Source organism: Pundamilia nyererei, unplaced genomic scaffold, assembly GCF_000239375.1.
Source record: "Pundamilia nyererei isolate P.nyererei 1_Seehausen unplaced genomic scaffold, PunNye1.0 scaffold00099, whole genome shotgun sequence".
In the NCBI taxonomy this organism is placed as follows: Eukaryota; Metazoa; Chordata; class Actinopteri; order Cichliformes; family Cichlidae; genus Pundamilia; species Pundamilia nyererei.
This window is the reverse complement of record NW_005187500.1, coordinates 1,633,351-1,652,171: the sequence shown is the minus strand read 5'-3', so window position 1 is coordinate 1,652,171 and position 18,821 is coordinate 1,633,351. Positions and strand designations below refer to the sequence as shown.

The 18,821-nt window shown below is 42.1% G+C and overlaps 2 protein-coding genes across 3 annotated transcripts; one reads left to right on the top strand and one right to left on the bottom strand.

Moving 5' to 3' along the window:
* Positions 1 to 1,630: 1,630 nt before the first annotated feature.
* On the bottom strand, positions 1,631 to 3,022 carry atg101 (autophagy related 101). Its single transcript, XM_005740368.2, has 2 exons — positions 2,460 to 3,022; positions 1,631 to 2,382 (listed from the first exon to the last, which is right to left on the bottom strand). Exons 1-2 carry the CDS (start codon positions 2,709 to 2,711, stop codon positions 1,978 to 1,980), a joined length of 657 nt encoding a protein of 218 aa, XP_005740425.1. The 5' UTR covers positions 2,712 to 3,022; the 3' UTR covers positions 1,631 to 1,977.
* A 218-nt stretch (positions 3,023 to 3,240) lies between these two features.
* Positions 3,241 to 18,821, top strand: c2cd2 (C2 calcium dependent domain containing 2). 2 transcript variants are annotated; one of them, XM_005740370.2, is made up of 14 exons: positions 3,241 to 4,083; positions 4,406 to 4,501; positions 6,034 to 6,153; positions 9,195 to 9,296; positions 9,653 to 9,751; positions 11,376 to 11,484; positions 12,813 to 12,921; positions 13,006 to 13,070; positions 13,812 to 13,927; positions 14,060 to 14,222; positions 14,486 to 14,727; positions 15,046 to 15,313; positions 15,538 to 15,568; positions 17,926 to 18,078. In XM_005740370.2, exons 1-14 carry the CDS (start codon positions 3,793 to 3,795, stop codon positions 18,008 to 18,010), a joined length of 1,896 nt encoding a protein of 631 aa, XP_005740427.1. In that variant the 5' UTR covers positions 3,241 to 3,792; the 3' UTR covers positions 18,011 to 18,078. The 2 variants fall into 2 exon arrangements, with proteins under 2 accessions (XP_005740427.1, XP_005740426.1); XM_005740369.2 differs by lacking the exon at positions 15,538 to 15,568 and having other exon boundaries at positions 3,243 to 4,083; positions 17,926 to 18,821.

Genomic DNA, 18,821 nt, shown 5'->3' with positions numbered 1-18,821 from the left:
TATCGTGGAGCAAAATGATGGGAATAGAAATGTATTGGAAAGATGAGAAACAGCTCTTGATCTGAAACATACCACATAACCTGTCAAACATATGTTGTGGCAGGGGTATATATGGCTGCCAGTAGAACCACATCACTAGTGTTTATTGTGACTGCTGACAGACGTGTAGAGGGCTATATTCTCTGCTCAGATTCAGTCAAATGCTACAAAACTAGAGCACAGGTCGTTGTTTGGCCATTTAACAAGCCAAGAGTGGAAATGTTTGAGAAAACTCATAGGTATTGCAAATTACTTGTCTGCCAACTGGCTGACTGATTGATCCGCTCATCACTGCAGTACTTTCAGCATTACAAACGCAATGAAGTTGGGAATTCTGATATTTATTTACTGCACAAAACCTCAACTTAAAAGCAAGTAGGTGGCCCTTTCCTGATTTTAGTTTCTAACATATGTCGCATTTACAAGATTTTGAGATCATCAAACAATTTTGAATATTAGACAGTCTGAGTAAATACAAAATGTATTTAAGTGATATTTGTAATGCTTTAAAAAACAAAAGCCATCCAAACCTACCTGTCACTGTGTGAAAAAAATAATTGCTTCCTAAACTAATAACTGGTTGTGCCACCCTTGGCGGCAGGAACTGCAACCAAATGTTTGCCGTGACTTTTGATGAGTTTTTCACATCACTATGGAGGAATTTTTGACACTTCTTTGCAGAATTGTTTTGTTTCAGCCACACTGGATTGGTTATGAGCATGAACAGCGAGATTTTTTATTTTTTTCAGACTTGTTGACGTTTTTTGGATCTTTTTCCAGCTTGATAACCCACTTGTGCTTAAGCTTGCAGAACACAAATTCATGGCAAGGTATCCAGGTCCTGAAGCACTAATGCAACCTCAGACCATCACACTACCACCATGTTTGACTGTTGGTGTGATGTTCTTTTTATGAAATACTGTGTTTGTTTTATGGAAGACGTAACGGATGCAAATCTTCCAGTGATTTCTAGATTGAACAGACCCGGGTGTGGACACTGAAGTTGAACTCACTTTTCCCAAAAATGTGGCTAATTACAGTTAATTGATTCAATATGAGGCAAGAAGGAGCAATTACTCTTTCACATGGGACCAGGTATGTTGATTTTTTCCCCTTAATAAATGAAATCATCATTTAAAAACTGAGGCCAAATACTTTCACAGTACTGTACAGGGATTCAGTGATTAATGCTTTTGAATATGTTCTACACCTTGTCCCCTCAAACTAGAGAGCAGATAATTATACCCAATGTACATGTTGACCTAATGTATTCACACACATGTTGTTTTCCTCTTGGCAAGCAGACTATCCTGAAAACAGAGGGATGTTTTTCAAAGTGCAGGCCGTGGTGGCAGTTTCTGGCTGGAAACAAGGGAGTGAACTTAGGAAGTGTTTGCTTTAATTTGGAAAAGTGGCAAACTGGAAATCCTGTCCTTCCCCATGTGGAAGGTCATACTCTCCATGAAACTGCAGAGAGGAAGTTTTCACACAGATGAGGAAATCTGTTCCCAAACTCTGCCAGATCTTTTGCATAAAACGTTTTACACTGATCCAGCGTGATAATATGGAAGCAATGTTTTGCGTCAAGAGCTGTGGCTGTAATTAAAGTAAACATTTATTGTTATTCAAAATTTACAGTAATGCACTGATGACATTATCAAGAAGAGAACATTTTAAGGAACCAAACTGATAAACACGGTTATTTGCTAGTGTGTATGAGAGAAAAGGGAAAGCTTGCACAAGCAAGAGATTGTTAAAATGAAGATTACATAATTCAGTCTCTTAAGGTACAAATGATACCAGAAGCACAACAAAGACATTAGAACACCATTATACTGACACTGCCTCGTTGTTCCGCTGTATAGCTGACAAAACATAGAAAAGAAATGACAGCAGGACCATAAACATATGAAAGATCCACACCATAAATGTTTTCTCTCACAATGCTAGTGTATCCTTAATCAGCCTTCTCATAGTGGTGCTAACAGAAGTGCCCAGCGAGTCAGTGATCTGGTATGTGATTTTGTAAAGGTATGGCTGAACATCTTTAAGAGTGGTGTCAAACACATTGTCCACTTCTGACTGGGTGGGCATCTTTGGCAGGTATTCGTGGCGATTTATGACCTCAACGACGTTGATCACCTTCTCACCCAGCTTCTCACCCACTTTCTCCCTGCAGATCTGTCTCTCCTGCTCATTGGCCAGGTTGACCACATTCACCTTGATGCTCCACACTTCCCAAGGAATGCACTCGTCAGAAAAAGGCCAGCGAGACTTCTTTTTCTGGTAGAACTCCAGGGAGATCTGTCCCATGCCGTCGCTGCCCGAGTTGCTCAAAGCATCCTGCAACAAAAGCACAGCTGAAAGTACAGGCCTCACAACACGAGAGTCAGAAATCACGCGTTAAAACAGACAATCACCTTAAATTCAGACACCGCTTTCCTGATCATCCTGTCCAGCTCCTCTGAGGACACCCTGACAAAGGTGAAATCTATGAAGTCACAGTCGATGTCCTGTGTGCCCACAGTGCCGATGGAGTAGGTGCCTTCCTTTTTGTAGTGAAATTTCCCGGTGCTCCGGTGCAGCAAAATTGTGTGCAGCAAAGCTAACATAGCTTCTTCAACCTGTCTCGCCTCCACAGTTACTTCAAGAACTTCCGAGCGACAATTCATCGCGAATGTCTAGTTACGTCTGTTAACGAAGAGCAGGAGTCGAGTTCAGCGACGATAGCTACTGTATAGCAGCTAGACCACGGTAGATGACGAAGGTATACTGTTTACATTCACAAATCGCCGTGAAATATCTAATCCAGTGTGTTATTGTATATTAAAATACAAAACAGGGTTTTAATCGATAATACGCAACCTCCACAGAACAGTCGTGCTCACTGAGCGTTGATACATTGTAGCAAACGCAAGCTAGCTAATTGTTTACTACTACAAACAGATTAAGAACAAGACAGGAAGTGGTGGACAACAGGACGAGCTACGGGAAGTCGTGTAGTTCAAAATACCAGCTCGGATTTGTTTTCCGTTGATTTCGACTTAAACATGGACTAAACTAATCGTGTAATAGCTTAATGCTAATAAAAACAATATCCTAAAAGCCCAGTTGCATCTTCAGCATGGAAAAAAGCTTTAGTTCCCTCGAGGTCTCGACAACAACAAACGTCTCACAAATGTCGCTGTGCATTCTGGGAGTTACAGTTTGTGCCACATATCCGTCTGGAAGCGATAACTTTGTACAGTCACACTGAAAGTAGTCCACCGGGTCAGGCTGCACTCTTCTCCTGCAGGATGTTTTCCCGGGAATGTTACTCTTTATCTGGATATCGTCTGTTGGAGTATGAGCACGAAGCTCGGGCATAAGTCCGTTTTGGGAAACTTTTACGGCTTAGTAGCTAACGAAGAATAGCTAGTTAACGAGCCGTAGCGAAAATTAGCTTACTAAGCTAACAATCGTATTCAATGAGAGGAGGAGTGGGCTATTCTGCAGGTTTATTTGTACGCAGGCTACCTTTAGTTTTTTGACAATGGTTTAGCTTTCCACAACCAGCTTGCGTAGTTTGGAAGCCCTGTATGGCAGCACTGAAGCATGGATAACGATAAGCAGGATTTGTATTGGAGGTGGATATTTGTCTTCTTATCATTTTTGGGCGATTGAATTTAATTAAATACATAACATGAGGTTGGCAGGAAAATTCCCAGAGGAACCGGTGTGTTAAACTCAGATTATCGATCATTTTCCCGAAGAATGTCCGACCCAGAAAGTTCCAGTTCATATTTTGGGTTGGAGGATCCGCAGTGGCTATGTATGGTCACGTTGTTTATCGCCTCCCTGGTTACTCTTATACTGTATTTCGTACAGTATTTCCAACATAGACTTATAGGAAATAAGCAGGGAGCAGCAGAAGGGGACAATGCTGCGACAGAGGAGGAGGAAGCCGCCGCTCTGCTGGGATGGGCGCTGTCACTGAAAAGCTGGAAGAGTCAGTGGAGAAGAGCTTGGTGCATAGCTTTGAATGACGAAGCAAGGAAGCGAAAGGTGAGTCTCATGACCACCAAGCCAATGCTGTACTGTGGAGCAGGTGACTTCAATAAAAGTGTAGCATATAATGCGACAAGGTTATAAAATCTCCTCTTGTGTGCTGTAAAGAAATCCCCCCCCCCCTTTTTTTTAAATCATAACCCTCAGTTTGATATTAGAGACACTGTAGTGTAAACTCTCCACCTTCCTGCTTATGGATTGACGCTGCCAATGTCGTGCAAGCCCACATAATTTTGATTCCTTGGCAACATTTCGCCGAGTCTGCAAGACTTTGAGTAGGTGTTTGTTGTTTTAAAGTTTCTGCCCTGTCTCGTGTCAGGGTGCTGTTCTGCTGGCATTTGAAGAGGATGGTCTCGAGGCTTCAGATCTCACGCTTAGCAGGGTCTCCAGCTTTCAGAAGTCTGCCGGCAACAAGGTTCTCACTCCATATTCTCACATTGGAAAACACCTTTGCACTGTTTTTGGCAGACAAGCACTGACTTGTCGACTTTCCAACGTTACTACAGGCTTTTCTCAGTAAATTAAAATGTTGACAAACTAATCTACTTAATATTTTATCAGCAGCAAATATGGTTGTTAATTACCGTAAACTATACTTGAATAAACCATGATGCACTTATTAGTCATACAGAGTGTTTGCCCATTTTTGCCAACCTGTGTTAGAAAGTATAACTAGAAACTGTAACTTGGGAGGTCAGACAGGGACACACTGCTCACTACTTTTGTGGCTTTGCAGAGATTAAATGCAAACTCACTCCTTTCTTTGTGATCGTTGAGATATAGACCAAAATACCAGGTACTCTATGGAGTCTAGGGAGTTTAATGAGCAGAGGTTTATTTTTACCACACACTGTGTGTGTGTTGTGTGTGTGTGTAAGAAGCTTATAAAGCTGTCACGCTCAGCACTAAGGAGGAGCAGGCAGCCAGAAATACACCAGCACCTATGGTTATGTTTAGTTTTCCTCTAATACTGTACTTATGTCAAAGACATGCAGTCTTTGCTGAAATCAGAGTTAATTTGCTGAGTAAATATGTTTCTAAAGCTTAAACTACCTCTGATACTCAGTTCAGGTTGCATGTCATTCATTCGACTAGAGATCACAGATAATTATACTGCTTGATGCCTTTGGGATCTATCAGAGTTGTTCTTCTTTTCCTTCCTTTCAGAGTTCAAAGTGAAGTTGTCCTGAAGCAAATGCCAGTTTTGGGTCAGTTTTATGCAAAGTCAGTATGTTAGCACATTGCTCTGGTTTAACTGGGACTTCTGCCCATCACTGGCAACTGCTGCTGAGATTATACTTTTGGTTTGTCTCGTCTTACCTTTATCCTCTAACGTCGACTTAACAATTGACTAATTTGATTTTGATAGTTAAAGATCATGTCACAAAGCACACAGAAGCTTTTCTGTGTAGCATTTGCATGTATTTGATCGGATTGGATATGCTGACGTGTCCAGGGTGTACCCTGCTTGTCACCCAAAGTCAGATGGAATATGCTATGGCCAAATCTCAAACATGGATTGAATGAGCTCTTAGGAAGATGGATGGATGTAAAAAGAAATTTTATGATGTTTTGCAGAAGCACTTTGGGGTCCTATTTGAACCTCATAGCTCAGGAGCAGAAGGCGAGGTCATACTTGTTGAGATATTGATGTGGAGAATTACACAGATTTGGACAGATATGTAAACTTCAGCTTGGTTGATGCAAACTGCAAGGCAATAATTCTGGTTTAAAGTAAACCACATGGATGCATTATCAATGAAGCATCACACATGCATTCACATACAGCACCTTTTAGTTCAGTGAAAATTCTGGGCTTACTTTCTATTTGAATTGCATTAAAATGGTATAACCACATGAGTAGCATGCAAATGCTGTCACTGCCTTAACTCCAGGATTCTCTGGAGTTTTACTTTAAACTAATGCCTCACCTTGTCCTCCCAACAGGCCGCTTCCTGCTGTGTGGTTGGGGAGAAGCTTCAGTTCTCTCTGAGCACTGCATCGACAGCCATGGCTACAGCAGATCCTTGTAAATATACTGTGTGTATAGCTCCATTGGAGCTGCAGGTAAATACTCTTAAATTTGTGAAGTCTTAGACTGCAAGGAAAATAACACTGTTGATTTCCTTTTGTAGAATATGTCTGTAACAGTTAGACTGTAGAGTTAAATCCGTTGGAAGTCGTAGTGATTTAGTTTAATGGGAGCTTTTACTGAACATGATGTGCTGCCCAGCATTGGCTCACTGCAGGCAGCAGTATTAGATTAAATGGTTGGGGTATCTTTCCTTCCTTGGCAGATGTCCCAAACAGCTCATTATTTGAGGCCTGTTTCCATATAGAACTGATGAAGTTATGATCCAAATAAGACTCCCTTGTTTGTACCTGGAAATTGCAGTGATTTGCTTGATTTGTCATTATCAAAACTGTCTGCGTTGATCTCTTAAATGGAGTCCTGCAGCTCACCTTCAGCCTTTCCTAACGCTCCTCTAGCATTTTGAAATAAATTGGAGCCAAAGTTGATATGTTGGCATGTGTAATGGGTCGTGTCCGGAGGCTTTCTCCTGCTTTTAGGTTCATATTTACATGTTCAGAAATGCAAAAACTGCTTGTGTCTGTGTAAGCTAATACAACTGTATTAAGGCTATTTCTAAACTAATTAATTGTGCTATAAATACAACCTGAGTGTGAGAGGTTTGGAAGCTAAAGTCAGGTGTTGAGGAGGTTTTGTTTTGGTCGTGGGTTAGTCGTTGTTTCAGGGACATAAAGGAAGCCTTTTGTCTGTCTTTTTCACTCCCACTGTTTCAGCTTAGTCTGGAAAAATCAGAGAGCTTATTCAAATGTTCCCATCCGTCCACTGGAGCGTTTTTTAGCTTTTGACTCAGATCCAAGCTAGAATACTCGTGGCTCATGATAGGAGTGCATGGGCATGTGGGACAGAGGCATTTAATGGACATAATAACACGGTCACTACATTAAGGTGTGCTGCTGAGTGTACTTTGTCTTTAAATGCACTACTGTATCACGTGACCTGACGAGGGACACGGCAGTATGACACGCCTCATAATGAAAAACTCACCAGTGATGATCTGTAGTAGATGGAGTGTGATGTCACACCTTTGTACCTTTGCCTATATGGAGCTGCCATGGCTTCATTTCAAAAGCAGAGATTATTCCTTCACTTCAGATTTGCATTTGTGTAGTTAGTGTTATACAACCAGCAAAAAGCATCACATTCTAATTACAGCGTGCTCTGGGAAATCATTCCTTACTCCTGATTTCACATCACACTGGCCATATGAATCCCATTAGAAATGTAATCGCATCCAAAGACTTCAGTTTGGAAAAGGTTAACAGAATGATGTATTCAAGATGTGGAAAAGAGTCCCTAGTTTTCTTAAGCAAGTAGCATTTCTCTTTTGTTAGTCAATAAATGAACAAAAACTTGGTCTAATGTTGTCATTAGTGGTGTCAGCGTAACACACTGATTGTATGTTATTTACTTTCAGGTAAGGCAAGGCAAGTTTATTTGTATAGCACAATTCAACAACAAGGTGATTCAAAGTGCTTAGGGGACTAAAATCCTACAAGCAGTGTTTCCCATTATCATCTCTGCCTGCTACAGTTTCATAATAAACCAAAAATATTTTTATGCTTTTCATGGTAATCTCACCCTGTAAAGTCTGCCGGTCATAAGAGAGCCAGCTGCAGACTGCAGTGAGACAGAGAAGGCAGCTAAATATGTGTTTCAGTTATTCATTTGTCACAATGCACTTAACAATTGAACTGTTCTGTACTTTGTGCCGCTGGTATAAGGTAGCAGGTTGTTTATATTCAAGAGTACTGCTGCAGGCCACACCCCTTTCCAGAAGAGGTCTGATGAGTGATGGGAAGCAGCCAGTAAGAACAGCGCATTCAGTTGATCACCCAGCAGATAAAACACGTCTTCCTTAAAAAGCTTTTCTTGGAACATGTTTTGAAGTAAAACGTATAAAGGAGAATTCACAAAGAGTTATGCATTTATAACAGGCTGCTTAACTTTGTTATGTAGGCTGTATGAACAAGGACAAATAGGTGAAAAGCACCACTTTGATCTGAGGCTGAAATTGAAATAAAGAAATATAGATTAGCAGATTGGCGAGTGGTGATTAGTGTTTAACACATCAATAACATTTCAAAAGATAAAAGGTACGAGATGTGTTCCTTGTCAGTCGTGTTGTTTGTTTTTGTGAATCGAATGATGGCGCTTTGGGATCAGCATTTTCTCCTTTTTTCCACTAACAGATGAGAAAGGAAGCACTTTTTCTTTTTCTCAGAATTGTGAACATTTGACTGTCTCTTATTATGTACGTAGTTCATCTCATTTCACAGTGTTAGGAACAGGAAAGACTATTTGATCATATGCTGTGGCTTTTTTTCCTGTGAGCACCTGTTTTGCACATTAAAAATCCCAGAACAGCTGTTCTTTTTAACTTCCGAGTATGGTCATGTGGTTGCATGGCATCGTGGAACATAAGTATGTACAGACCGCTTTGAAATGGCTTAAAAGTGATACTTTCATCCTAATAGGGCGAGTTTGTCTCACAGCTTCATTGTTGTTCGAGTTGTACTATTTGTGATAAGACAAACAGAAAAATATAAGCTTTATTGGGGACTTGGTTGCATTCAGATATATTTGAATTATTACCGAGGGTTGGAGAGGAGCATTGAGGTTGCTTATCATAACCCGCTGCAAATCTGATGGGCTCATTGAGGGAGACGCTGCGATCCAAGGAGAAAGGGAAAACTGCAAACGGAGCATCCTTGATGCCTCTTTAGTCTGGAGAACTGCAAATTATGTTTAAAAAATGCAAAAGTGGATTTTGCATAATATGACCCCTTTCACAAAGGGTAGGTATGCACACCACCCACTCACCACCGGCTGCAACACAAATAGAATTGTGCGGGAAACACTGCGCTGATTTCGTTCCTCCACGCCCACCTCACATACTGAGCTGCTCCTTGTTTGGTGTATCGCTTCATCTCCAGAGAATCAGTTTTAGTTCATCTTTCTGTGAATTTGATGAGTACTGGATGAGTCATAGGGCAGCTCTTTATTTTCTCTTCCCCAGCTTCATCTACACATGCAGGAATCTGAAGATAAGGTCAAGGTAAGCTGGGAAGTGTCTCATCTAGAGGTGGAGGAGCTTCAGGTGATGCCCGCTTTCACTCAGGTAATCTTAAAGCAGCAGAATCGCAGATGTATAAACCTAACCAAAGGATGCGCCACACACTAACATGGGAAGAAATGTTTCGCTGTACCAAAATATAAAGAAATTGTGTGACAGACAGCCTTCATAGAAATCACTTTGTTTATTTCTTCATGTTCTTTTGTTACATCAACGTGTTTAGTCACGCAAACGAGGACGTGGAGAGGAAGATTCATTAGTTTCATTATCAAACAGTAGTCGAACCATTTAGAAACCAATAAAAATGGAATTAAAACAATTGACATTTGTTTTATCACCAAATAGAACTTTACATTTCTAGTTTTACTCGATTAATATGAGGTATAATCTCTTTCTGTCAGGACAATGCAGCCATAAAGGAGCAGCTGAAGCAGCTTTTGTGTGTGTCGCATCCCTCTGTGCTGCTGAGCTGCAGGCCTGCTCAGGCCTCAGAGGTCAAGGTGAGCGAACGAGTCACGTCTGATGTAAGGCTGCCAGACTCATAATTACTTCCACCAGAGAGGGGTGTTTGTGTCATTTTGTCCGTAAACGTGACAGCCGGGGTGTAGAGGGGGTCGTGCGAACGCTCCAGACTCACACAAAACAATTTTATGATTTATTAGTGGAGAATTCATCTTAGAAACTACAAACACCACACTTGTAGGAATCGAACTCTGACCTCTCCTTTAGGGTCAAAGTGATAATTATGCTACTTAAAACTATGTTTCTTAAAGCAGTTGTTATATTCAGAACATATAGGCATGTATGAGCTTTCTAAATATGACCTGTGACCTTTTCAAACTGTCGTAAAATGTCTTTTATCTTTAGAAACTACTGCTTGTGTTTGTATCGGTAAGTTTAGAAAATGATACCAGTATATGGAGATTTGAAATGTCACATTATAGTTTGCATCTCAGTGTCACGTTTCACCTCTGATCTCATGTTTACATTCCACGCCTGCCTTTCTTTCAAGCTGAACCAAGGTGTGTTAAAGACAGAAGTGTCAAGAGAACGAGCTGCCTGGTTAGGTTGAAATATGCTGTAGTATAATGTTTTATATTTATGTCCAGTTATTTGCAAATCAGTAGTTATTATTCATAACCTACTCATACATAATGTTTGTATGATCAATAAACGTCATGCATGTTGCCATTATCTGACTTTTACTGCACTAAAAGCTCTATAAAAGTTTAAAAAATAGATAACAAAGAAGTATGAAGATACACAAAATACATTGTGATTCCTTTAAAAGTAATGCTGCCCAGAGGGCCAGTTCCTTGGCTGTGGTTTGCGCTCTTACTGCTTCTTGTTGCAACCTTAAATAATGCTCATCTAAAGCAGCATTGATTCACTGAAGGTTATTATTCACAACCCACCATCACATGATGCTGTTTCACGTGTTTCTGATTAGATCTTACTTGATACAGGATGACAAGTTTTCTTTTTTGGTCCAAATATAGTTGTGAGTTACATGAGAGGCAGTGGGATTAACTCTTATTTTGATCAGAGGAATTTCCTTTCCTCTGATCAAAAAAGTCGATATTATTGACATTTATATATCTGGTCATCGGACTCCAGTTTCCAGATGATTTGAATTTTGTGGTTTATGAAATTAAATAGTCGCTCTGTGGCGTAACATTTAAAATGTTCAAGATCAATTAGCCGGCAGTTTTAGCCGTAATATAAAACAACCATATAGATTTGCATGCTGGTTAAAATAAGACTAGTGCTTTGAAGCTATTTAAGCATTAAGCTCATCAGATACGCTGCTATTTAAATGACCAAAACAAATCACATTTGTCTGTAGACGATGCCTGTTTGTAATGCAAATTCATCAGCGGTGCTTCTGATGCAAATTCTCCCTGATCATAGAAAGGCCAATGCAAATGATCAACATGTGAAAGTGGAAACGGGGTCGTGTTGCAGAGAGTCCTTGTTCAAACATGAAGACGCTTCTCGTTTAAAGACACGAGCATACTCAGGCCTCTGCTCGTTTACGTGCTTCCAGTACTGCTCGTAATGCTGCGCTCACTAAATCTGTGCTGTAGGTTTATGTATGTACTCACTGCATGCTCTCTCCAATAGGAAAGCCAGAATAAAGTGGTATCGCCCCCAAAGCCCCCACGCGCCCATGAGTGGAAGCTGCTGGTGAAAAACATCCGAGTCACACTCAACCAGGAGGAAGATGCTGCAGGTCGGTCGTGCGTCTGCTTATAAATTAATGTTAATTCTGAATTTTTCAAGCTGATGGTGTTTCCTATGCTAACGGCTACATTTAGGTCCAAGTACAGCGTGTCTAAAACTCAAGAGGTTCTGTTATGTTAAAAGCATTAGCGTCATCAGCAGGAGTGTCAGCAAAGTAGTAATAAGAAAATAATAACTGCGCTGGTTATCTGTGCACCAGCTATGTAAACTCATTCAGAAGCGCTCTATTAACAGATAATATTTACCTCGGGTCCTGCACACTAAGCTGCGGAGAAACATGAGCTTCAATATATGTCACAAACAAAGAATCCTACACCCGCCGTGTTGACTTTGTATTTTTACCAAAAGGACTTTTTTTAAAGACATCTATTGTAAAGTTGAATTAGCTCCCTTCATCAGACTGCACGCACTGTTTGCAGTGTTTAGCTGCCCGCTCTTTATTTGCATTACCACGACGATGTAATGAGAAGGTTGTTTAGAGGGTAGCTGACTTTGGTAATGAATCAGCAGCAGTGGGACTGTGCTTCCAGCATGGCTGATATTTACTTTGCCAACGCTGCATGACAAGGCCCCCCCCACTCCCACCCCTCCATTTTAGGTAATCCACTGGTCAAAGCTAAACAATGATGGCAGTATATTAATAATACACCCACAACAGTAAGACAACGCCCAGCGTGGTGGTACAGACCTGCACATAAACAAAGTGCCAGGGTGTGGTCATGTATGAGGCCAGAGAGCATTTGATAGATTGTGCTGATGATAGGCTGTTAACACGATTGTCCAGTAATGAAGTCTTAGACCACCCACAACAACTTTGTTTGGGTAGTTCCTGTGATGAGTCATTCTCTGAGTGTGAGTCAGCAGTTGTCGGGGCTGCAGACGTCCCCGAAAGCGTTCGGTCTGACTCCATATTGCACAGCAGAGACATGACACAGCACTTGACACTTCACTATATACATCTTCCTTCCTTTTATTGAAAATCAGTCACTGTCTGCTGGGTGTTTACGGTCGTGCAGGCTTTTATGTCGTTTTATTCATTTGTATTGTTTTAAGTGTTGTTTAATAATTTGTATTGTAAAGCACTGAATCTTATCTGTGAGGCTTCTGATTCACAGCTTGTGGCCACTAAAATTCATATAAGTGCTTAAGAAAATGTGTGCTCATTTAGCCTCCTCTAATCTCTGCATAATTCATCATATATACTCTGTGAAGTGATCCCTGTTTATCCATTAGAGTGAGGGAGTGGAAGTGGCTGACCACAAAAAGAAAGAAAGAAAGCTTTAAAGTCAGCTCTTGGGTGACACTTTGTGTTCGCAGGCAGCATGAATCCTCTGTGTGTGCTGCAGTTAGATGATCCTCCTCAGAGGTTCAACACTTCTGTTTCGAAGAACACGACGAGTCCTGCCTGGGACCAGCCGTTTATTTTGTAAGTGTGAACGCTGACTCCACTGCAGGTGGTTCTGATGAACAACACCGTTCACACACATGTAAAATATTCTTCTCTCACCAGTGAACTGAATGGACGATCGAAGGAGCTCAATATTCAGTTGATGAACGATGGACATCCTCCAGAGAGTAAGAAAAACTCTGCCATGGCCACTTACCTGTCGATGCTTGTGTTGCATTTACTGTAATGAAGAGTCATGTAGTTTAGTGATCCAAGTATCGACTGCATCGATACCAAGTCGGCATCAGTATCGGATCGATACCAGCCTGGTGAGATCGATTCTTTACTTTAAGTTCCGCTGTCGTTTGCGATGCTGTGGTTTCGACAAAGAGGAAACAGCCAGGTCGCCGCACTCGCCGCTCCCGTGTCAGCGCAGAGCAGGCCCGCTTTGCTCGCCCTCCCCCCTCTTGTGTTTCGATGTTGCGCTGTCACGTGACGTGACTTTTATTAAGTTGTTTACAAACATGTATGTTTTTACCGGTTGTTGAGGATTTTAATTGTATTTTTTGTATTATAGTTTCTCAACAGTACTTGTTTGTTTTACTTTGTTTACTGGTTTGCGAGCACTTTTTATTTCAGATTTTTCTTTTAAAAAATCAATAATAAAGCATTTTCTATTTAATTATAAACTTTGTCGTAATCATGTCCTGAGTTTTAACTGTTTAATAATAAAAAAGGAAACGTCACAAAAAAAACAGAAGGTCATGAGAATGAATTGAGATGCATCAGCGATACTGGCCCGTATTGACTTGGTATCGGATCGATATCAACACATGCAGTATCGCACACCACTAACGCAGTTCACACGTTGTGCCTCTCGTAGCGCGTGTTTCTGTGTAGCAGGCTAAATCAGCTGTTTTCTGTCTCAGAGTCCTTACTTGGTCAGGTGTTGGTGCCTTTTGATCTTGTGAAGAAGCACCCCAAAGGACAGCGTACATTTGAACTCGTGACCAAAGATGTAGTGACCGGATCACTGACTACTGACGTAAGACCTAAAAAGCTCATTTTCTATCGCATGTTTTCCTTTAATATCACCAGATTTCGATGAATTCCTTCCACGTGTCTCTTGTTTTCATTTACACGTAGTTTGGGTAGTAACTTGAATCGTGTGTTTCAGTTTACCTACCTGGAGCCGAGTGAGGTGAGGTCTTGGCAACCTCCTACCCCAGCCTCTAATAAGAGGGTGGAGATGGACCGCACGGTCATGCCCTGTGGCACAGTGGTTACCACGATCACAGCGGTGAAGAGCAAGCCGGGTCGACCACTCCCACTCAATATAGGTAAAGCCCTGGAAACTGTGAGGCCGCTGCACATTCCTTACACAGCTGTATTGTATAATAAATGATCCTGTTAGAGTTGCTTCAGGAGTTTTTGTTTGTTTTTTTAATAGAGGGAAGTTAGAGTAGCACAGTTCCCCAGTCAGCTTTTTAGATGCTGGTTAGTTGGCAACTCAACTCGGTCATTTTCATAATTTGACAAAATTGAATGTTCTGAAAGTCCTTTACATGAATGAAACTACAGTGAGACGTTCTTGCTTCCTCAGATCCTGCCCAGAAGGCCGTGGTCAACAAGCCCAAGCTGGGGGAGCGTCGCGTCTCCGAGCAGGTGTCTATGTTAGGGGGCACTGTGAGTAAGGCCCTGTCCTCCTCCGACACGGAGCTGTTGATGCTCAATGGGACAGACCCTGTGGCCGAAGCCGCCATAAGACAACTCCACCAGTCTGCTAAACAGAAGCTCAAGTCCCCGGTGAAGAAGAGTACCATCATCATCTCGGGCATCGCCAAAGTAATTATGAGCTCCTTGTACTTGTACTTTTTCCACTTAATGTAATTCAGCTTAAATAGCACAAAAGCACAGCTGGAGCCAATCTTGCATGTTTGATACTCTGGAACTCAGATTCCTCGAGTGCTTTTTAAGCTAATCTGTTCCATAACCTGTGGTTCATAACGTCAGAGGAGAGAAGTGGATTTTGAATGGAAGCCCGTGCCTTGTCTGCAGCAGCGAGGGCCTTCTCATGTTGTTAGCACCCTTCATTGTGCCTGGGCTTTCCACACTAGCTCCACAACAAATATGGCTTTAATGGGAATGTGATTTATTTCCCAGACGCCTCTGTCTCAGGATGATGAGCTGGCTATGATGGCAGGTTACGCTGCAGCAATGGACGCATCAATGTCAGAGAGCAGCTCTACTCAGGATGTGACCACAGCGATCGCATCGGGGACTAGTACCCCTCCGGAGATGTCGGAGCCCACGGAAGGTCCCAGAGTTGAAGGGCGGCCTCCGGAGGACTGGGAGAGCCAAACTGGCGAGGAACAAGACAATGCTTCACTGTCCATGTGTGTGTCTGAGGCGAGCTGCAAGAAGAGCAGAGGTGAGAAACCTCTCGATGCATTTTTAATCTTTACAGGAGTATTATTAAACCTTACAATCCTGAAAAGGAAAATAATGCCTTTACAAGCAGAACTTGATCTGTTTTGGCTGTTTGGGGTTTGTTAGCCACTCCTTCGTTATGCACTCTCTCTTTGTGTTCTCCTTTCTGCTTCCCCTCTACTCTTTGAACCTTTCCTTTTCGAACTGTCGTCACTGCCACCTTAGAGGAAAGCAGTGCTAAGCACACATTGTATGAGTAAGTTACTTCATGAGTTACTTGTAGTATTCTTGGTATTCTAATCTCTGTAGTTTCTGTTAGCAGTAGAATAGATAACAGTGTTTTTCTACAAGGTGAGATTCACTTTTGTAGTTCCTCTAAAATCAGTTTGCAAAAAAAAAAGCTCACAAAATTAAAGGAATACTTTGAAAAAACATCAGCTCTGATTGGAGAAAAAATCATGCTGATATCTTTAGTGACACTGGGTAATGTGTTAGGGATGAAAGGGTGCCGCATCGTTTGATGAAACTGAAAATGATCAACCAATTCAAAGACGGCCCAAAAATCGAAGACTGGAACAACTCAAAATGGTCCTCAGTCATTTGTATGGCGCCCCCTTGTGTTTGTAGGCATGACTGACAACTTCTGGGCTCCTAATGAGGTGATGGATGGTGTCCCGGGGAGGACGATCTGATATCCTCGTGTTGGTGTTGTTCCCTCGCCATCATAAATAATGTTGTTCCAGGTTCAACATTGCAAGTGACCACTCACCTTCTCCTGACATCATCCGCGACCTCGAAAAAAAAAAACCAAATCTACTTCACTTGCGAGAAGAGAAACCGCCTCTGTAAGGACGATATGTATAATGCATAATGTTTATTAAAGGAAAGTATCCTGAAATGCAAAGAATTCAAGTTCCTGGATCGGCAGACCGAAGCAGTTTCTCTTCTTGCAAGTGAAGTAGATTTTTTAAGGCGGTATTTTTCAAAGGCACAAAAGGGGGACGTCACAACAATGTGACTGGTCACTTGCAATGTTGAACCTGGAACAACATTATTTATGATGGCGAGGGAACAACACCGACATGAGGATATCAGATCATCCGTCCCGGGGATCTCCTCCCAGGTCTGGACCCATCACTGGTAGAAATGGGGACTGTCTCATTGTTGCCCGTCTTGTGCTCTGTTAACTTCATTTCCTGACCAGATCAATATCCCAGAAGTTAAGCTGAATTATTTAACTTATTCTGGTTAAAAAGTGTTCCTTTAATTTTTTCTGAGCAGCGACTGTCTTTTATTTGTGGCTGTACAACACAGATGAAGTGCCGTGAATGTTTCGGTATTTATTTCACTTGCAATATGAAATATCAGTCACTTGGCAGGTGCTTTCGGACCACAGGAACTTGATCATAACTCTTTAAGCCATGTAGGAGTTCTCCAGTATTTCGTGTCTTTAAACCATAAAAGCTCTTAGAAACCTTTTTGTATCGCCTTCACTTCACTCTCTGTCACAAGAGGAAACTTTGAGTAAAAAACGTCAGCTGTATAAGTAACACATAGCTATAACATGCTAACTGCTGCTTCAGTAAAAAAAAAATGGACAAACTGAAGTTTAGAGGAAACGCAAGAAGATGTTTACTCGCTGAAGAGCAACTTTGCCCGTATTTCCTCTGAAACTGCTGCCTGAGGGATCCACACACGATGGAGCAATGTGCAGCAGAAATGTAGAAGCTGACAAGAAAATACAACACCTGACAGACTGTGTCAGAGCAGCACACACACAGCTCCACCGTTTGGCTGTGACGCTGCAGAATCATAGCAGGTGAAGAGCGCCACTGCGAGCCCCTCCTCCTCCTCAGGCTGGTTGTAACCGTTGAGCTTATCAGTTTTAGCGCCTGACACGCTACCACTGAAACCCGGCAAACACGCATCTCTGATTACAACGCCCTCAGTCATTTGTAGCTTTTGTTGTGCGACGTGTCACACATTTTTAGAGGTCCTATTGCACACAGAACGAAGGCTCTGAGGGTCGCTCCCTCCAGTGGGCGGTTCCCCTCGTGTTTGGTCCAAAAGCATCTAGAGAAGATCTGATGCTGTTCTGCGTTCTTCTTTAGGAGTGTGCTACAAGTTGAGGACACGAATGCCTCCTTTTTTCTTTGTCATTTATTTGTTTTGATACTATTTAGAGTTTCTATTGTTTTGTACTGACTAAACTAATCCACTGATACTGAGGATAACCCAGGAGCTCCTTAAGTGTGGAAGCAGAGGAATGGTGCTTGTAGCCAGGCTGGACTATGAGGCTGCTCTCTGTTGGTACAGATTAGTATGTGTTAGCTGGTGATTAAACACAATATTACAGCTCTGCTGCTATTTAAGCCACATTTTTCATCCAATCCACAGCAAGTGTTTCACAGTAACAGTTTCCAACTAACACCGATTCTGTACCACTGCTGCTTTAGCTTTTGATTTGTTTATTTTAAATGAGTTTTTCCATTACTGCTTAGGCCAATACTACTCGTGCCTGTTTTTTATCTGTAGTAATGACGTCTCCTTGAGTGGTGTCACTTTGACACTATCCACGTCTCAGGCTGCTTCCTTTCCTCTTCTTTGCCACAGGCAGCTTCCTGCAGAAGAGCGCCAAGCTCTTCTTCCGACGTCGTCACCAGCGCAAAGACCCGGGGATGAGCCAGTCACACAATGACCTGGTTTACCTGGAGTCTCCGGCCGCAGTGGAGCGAGCGAGCCGAACAGCCACGCTCAGCCGCATGCTCAACCGCAAGAGTAAGAGTAAGAGTAAAGCCAACGGCTCTACCTCTGTGGGGGAGCCACACGCGTGACCCCCCCACTGTCCCTCGCTCACCTTGACCTCAGTCCCTACCACTTCAACTACCATCATCACCTCCACCTCAAATTGCACTGGCAAACATCTTGACTAACCTACTCCCCTCTAATGGCTGACCTGCATACTGGGGCTGCTGCACTGTGGATGGGCAACAAAAAAAGTGATATTTTAAGGCTTCAAATAAGAAGCCACCAACAGCAAGCGTGTGCATGTGTGGATGATCCTGCCCTGGATTGATTTCAGAGATTAGTCCTTTTTATTTGATTTTATTCAACATTTCAAAATCTTTAAGTGCTTTTACAGCTGTGTTATGGACAGAAGGGACCGCCGCGCGCCATCACTCTTTACCTCACTGAAAGCTGAGGGCGGATTCAAAACTCTCCCTGCTGTAAACCGTAAGTTGCCTACGGTGACTCAACAGGACCAAAGACGAAGAGCCGAGTGGTGTTTGTATGATTTGCACAGTTTTTAGTACCTTTTAAATTAAAGTGCAATGACAGGAGCAACTCTTGTGCAAGAGACTGTAGTTCATTCACAAAGGGAGACGATCGTTTCACTGCAAGACTGCTGTACGTGGGAGCAGCATGACTACTTGTTGACACTAATATGAAATCATTTGTTTATTACTCGATGATATTCCCAAATAAAGCTAGATCCAGTGTGTTCATGA

Excerpts from the sequence above, each read along its gene's own strand:
- c2cd2 (XM_005740369.2), top strand. The coding sequence starts at position 3,793 with ATGTCCGACCCAGAAAGTTCCAGTTCATATTTTGGGTTGGAGGATCCG. Across the intron at positions 4,084-4,405 it reads ACGAAGCAAGGAAGCGAAAG|GGTGCTGTTCTGCTGGCATT; the intron begins GTGAGTCTCATG and ends GTCTCGTGTCAG. Across the intron at positions 4,502-6,033 it reads AGAAGTCTGCCGGCAACAAG|GCCGCTTCCTGCTGTGTGGT; the intron begins GTTCTCACTCCA and ends TCCTCCCAACAG.
- atg101 (XM_005740368.2), bottom strand. The coding sequence starts at position 2,711 with ATGAATTGTCGCTCGGAAGTTCTTGAAGTAACTGTGGAGGCGAGACAG. Across the intron at positions 2,383-2,459 it reads AAGCGGTGTCTGAATTTAAG|GATGCTTTGAGCAACTCGGG; the intron begins GTGATTGTCTGT and ends CTTTTGTTGCAG.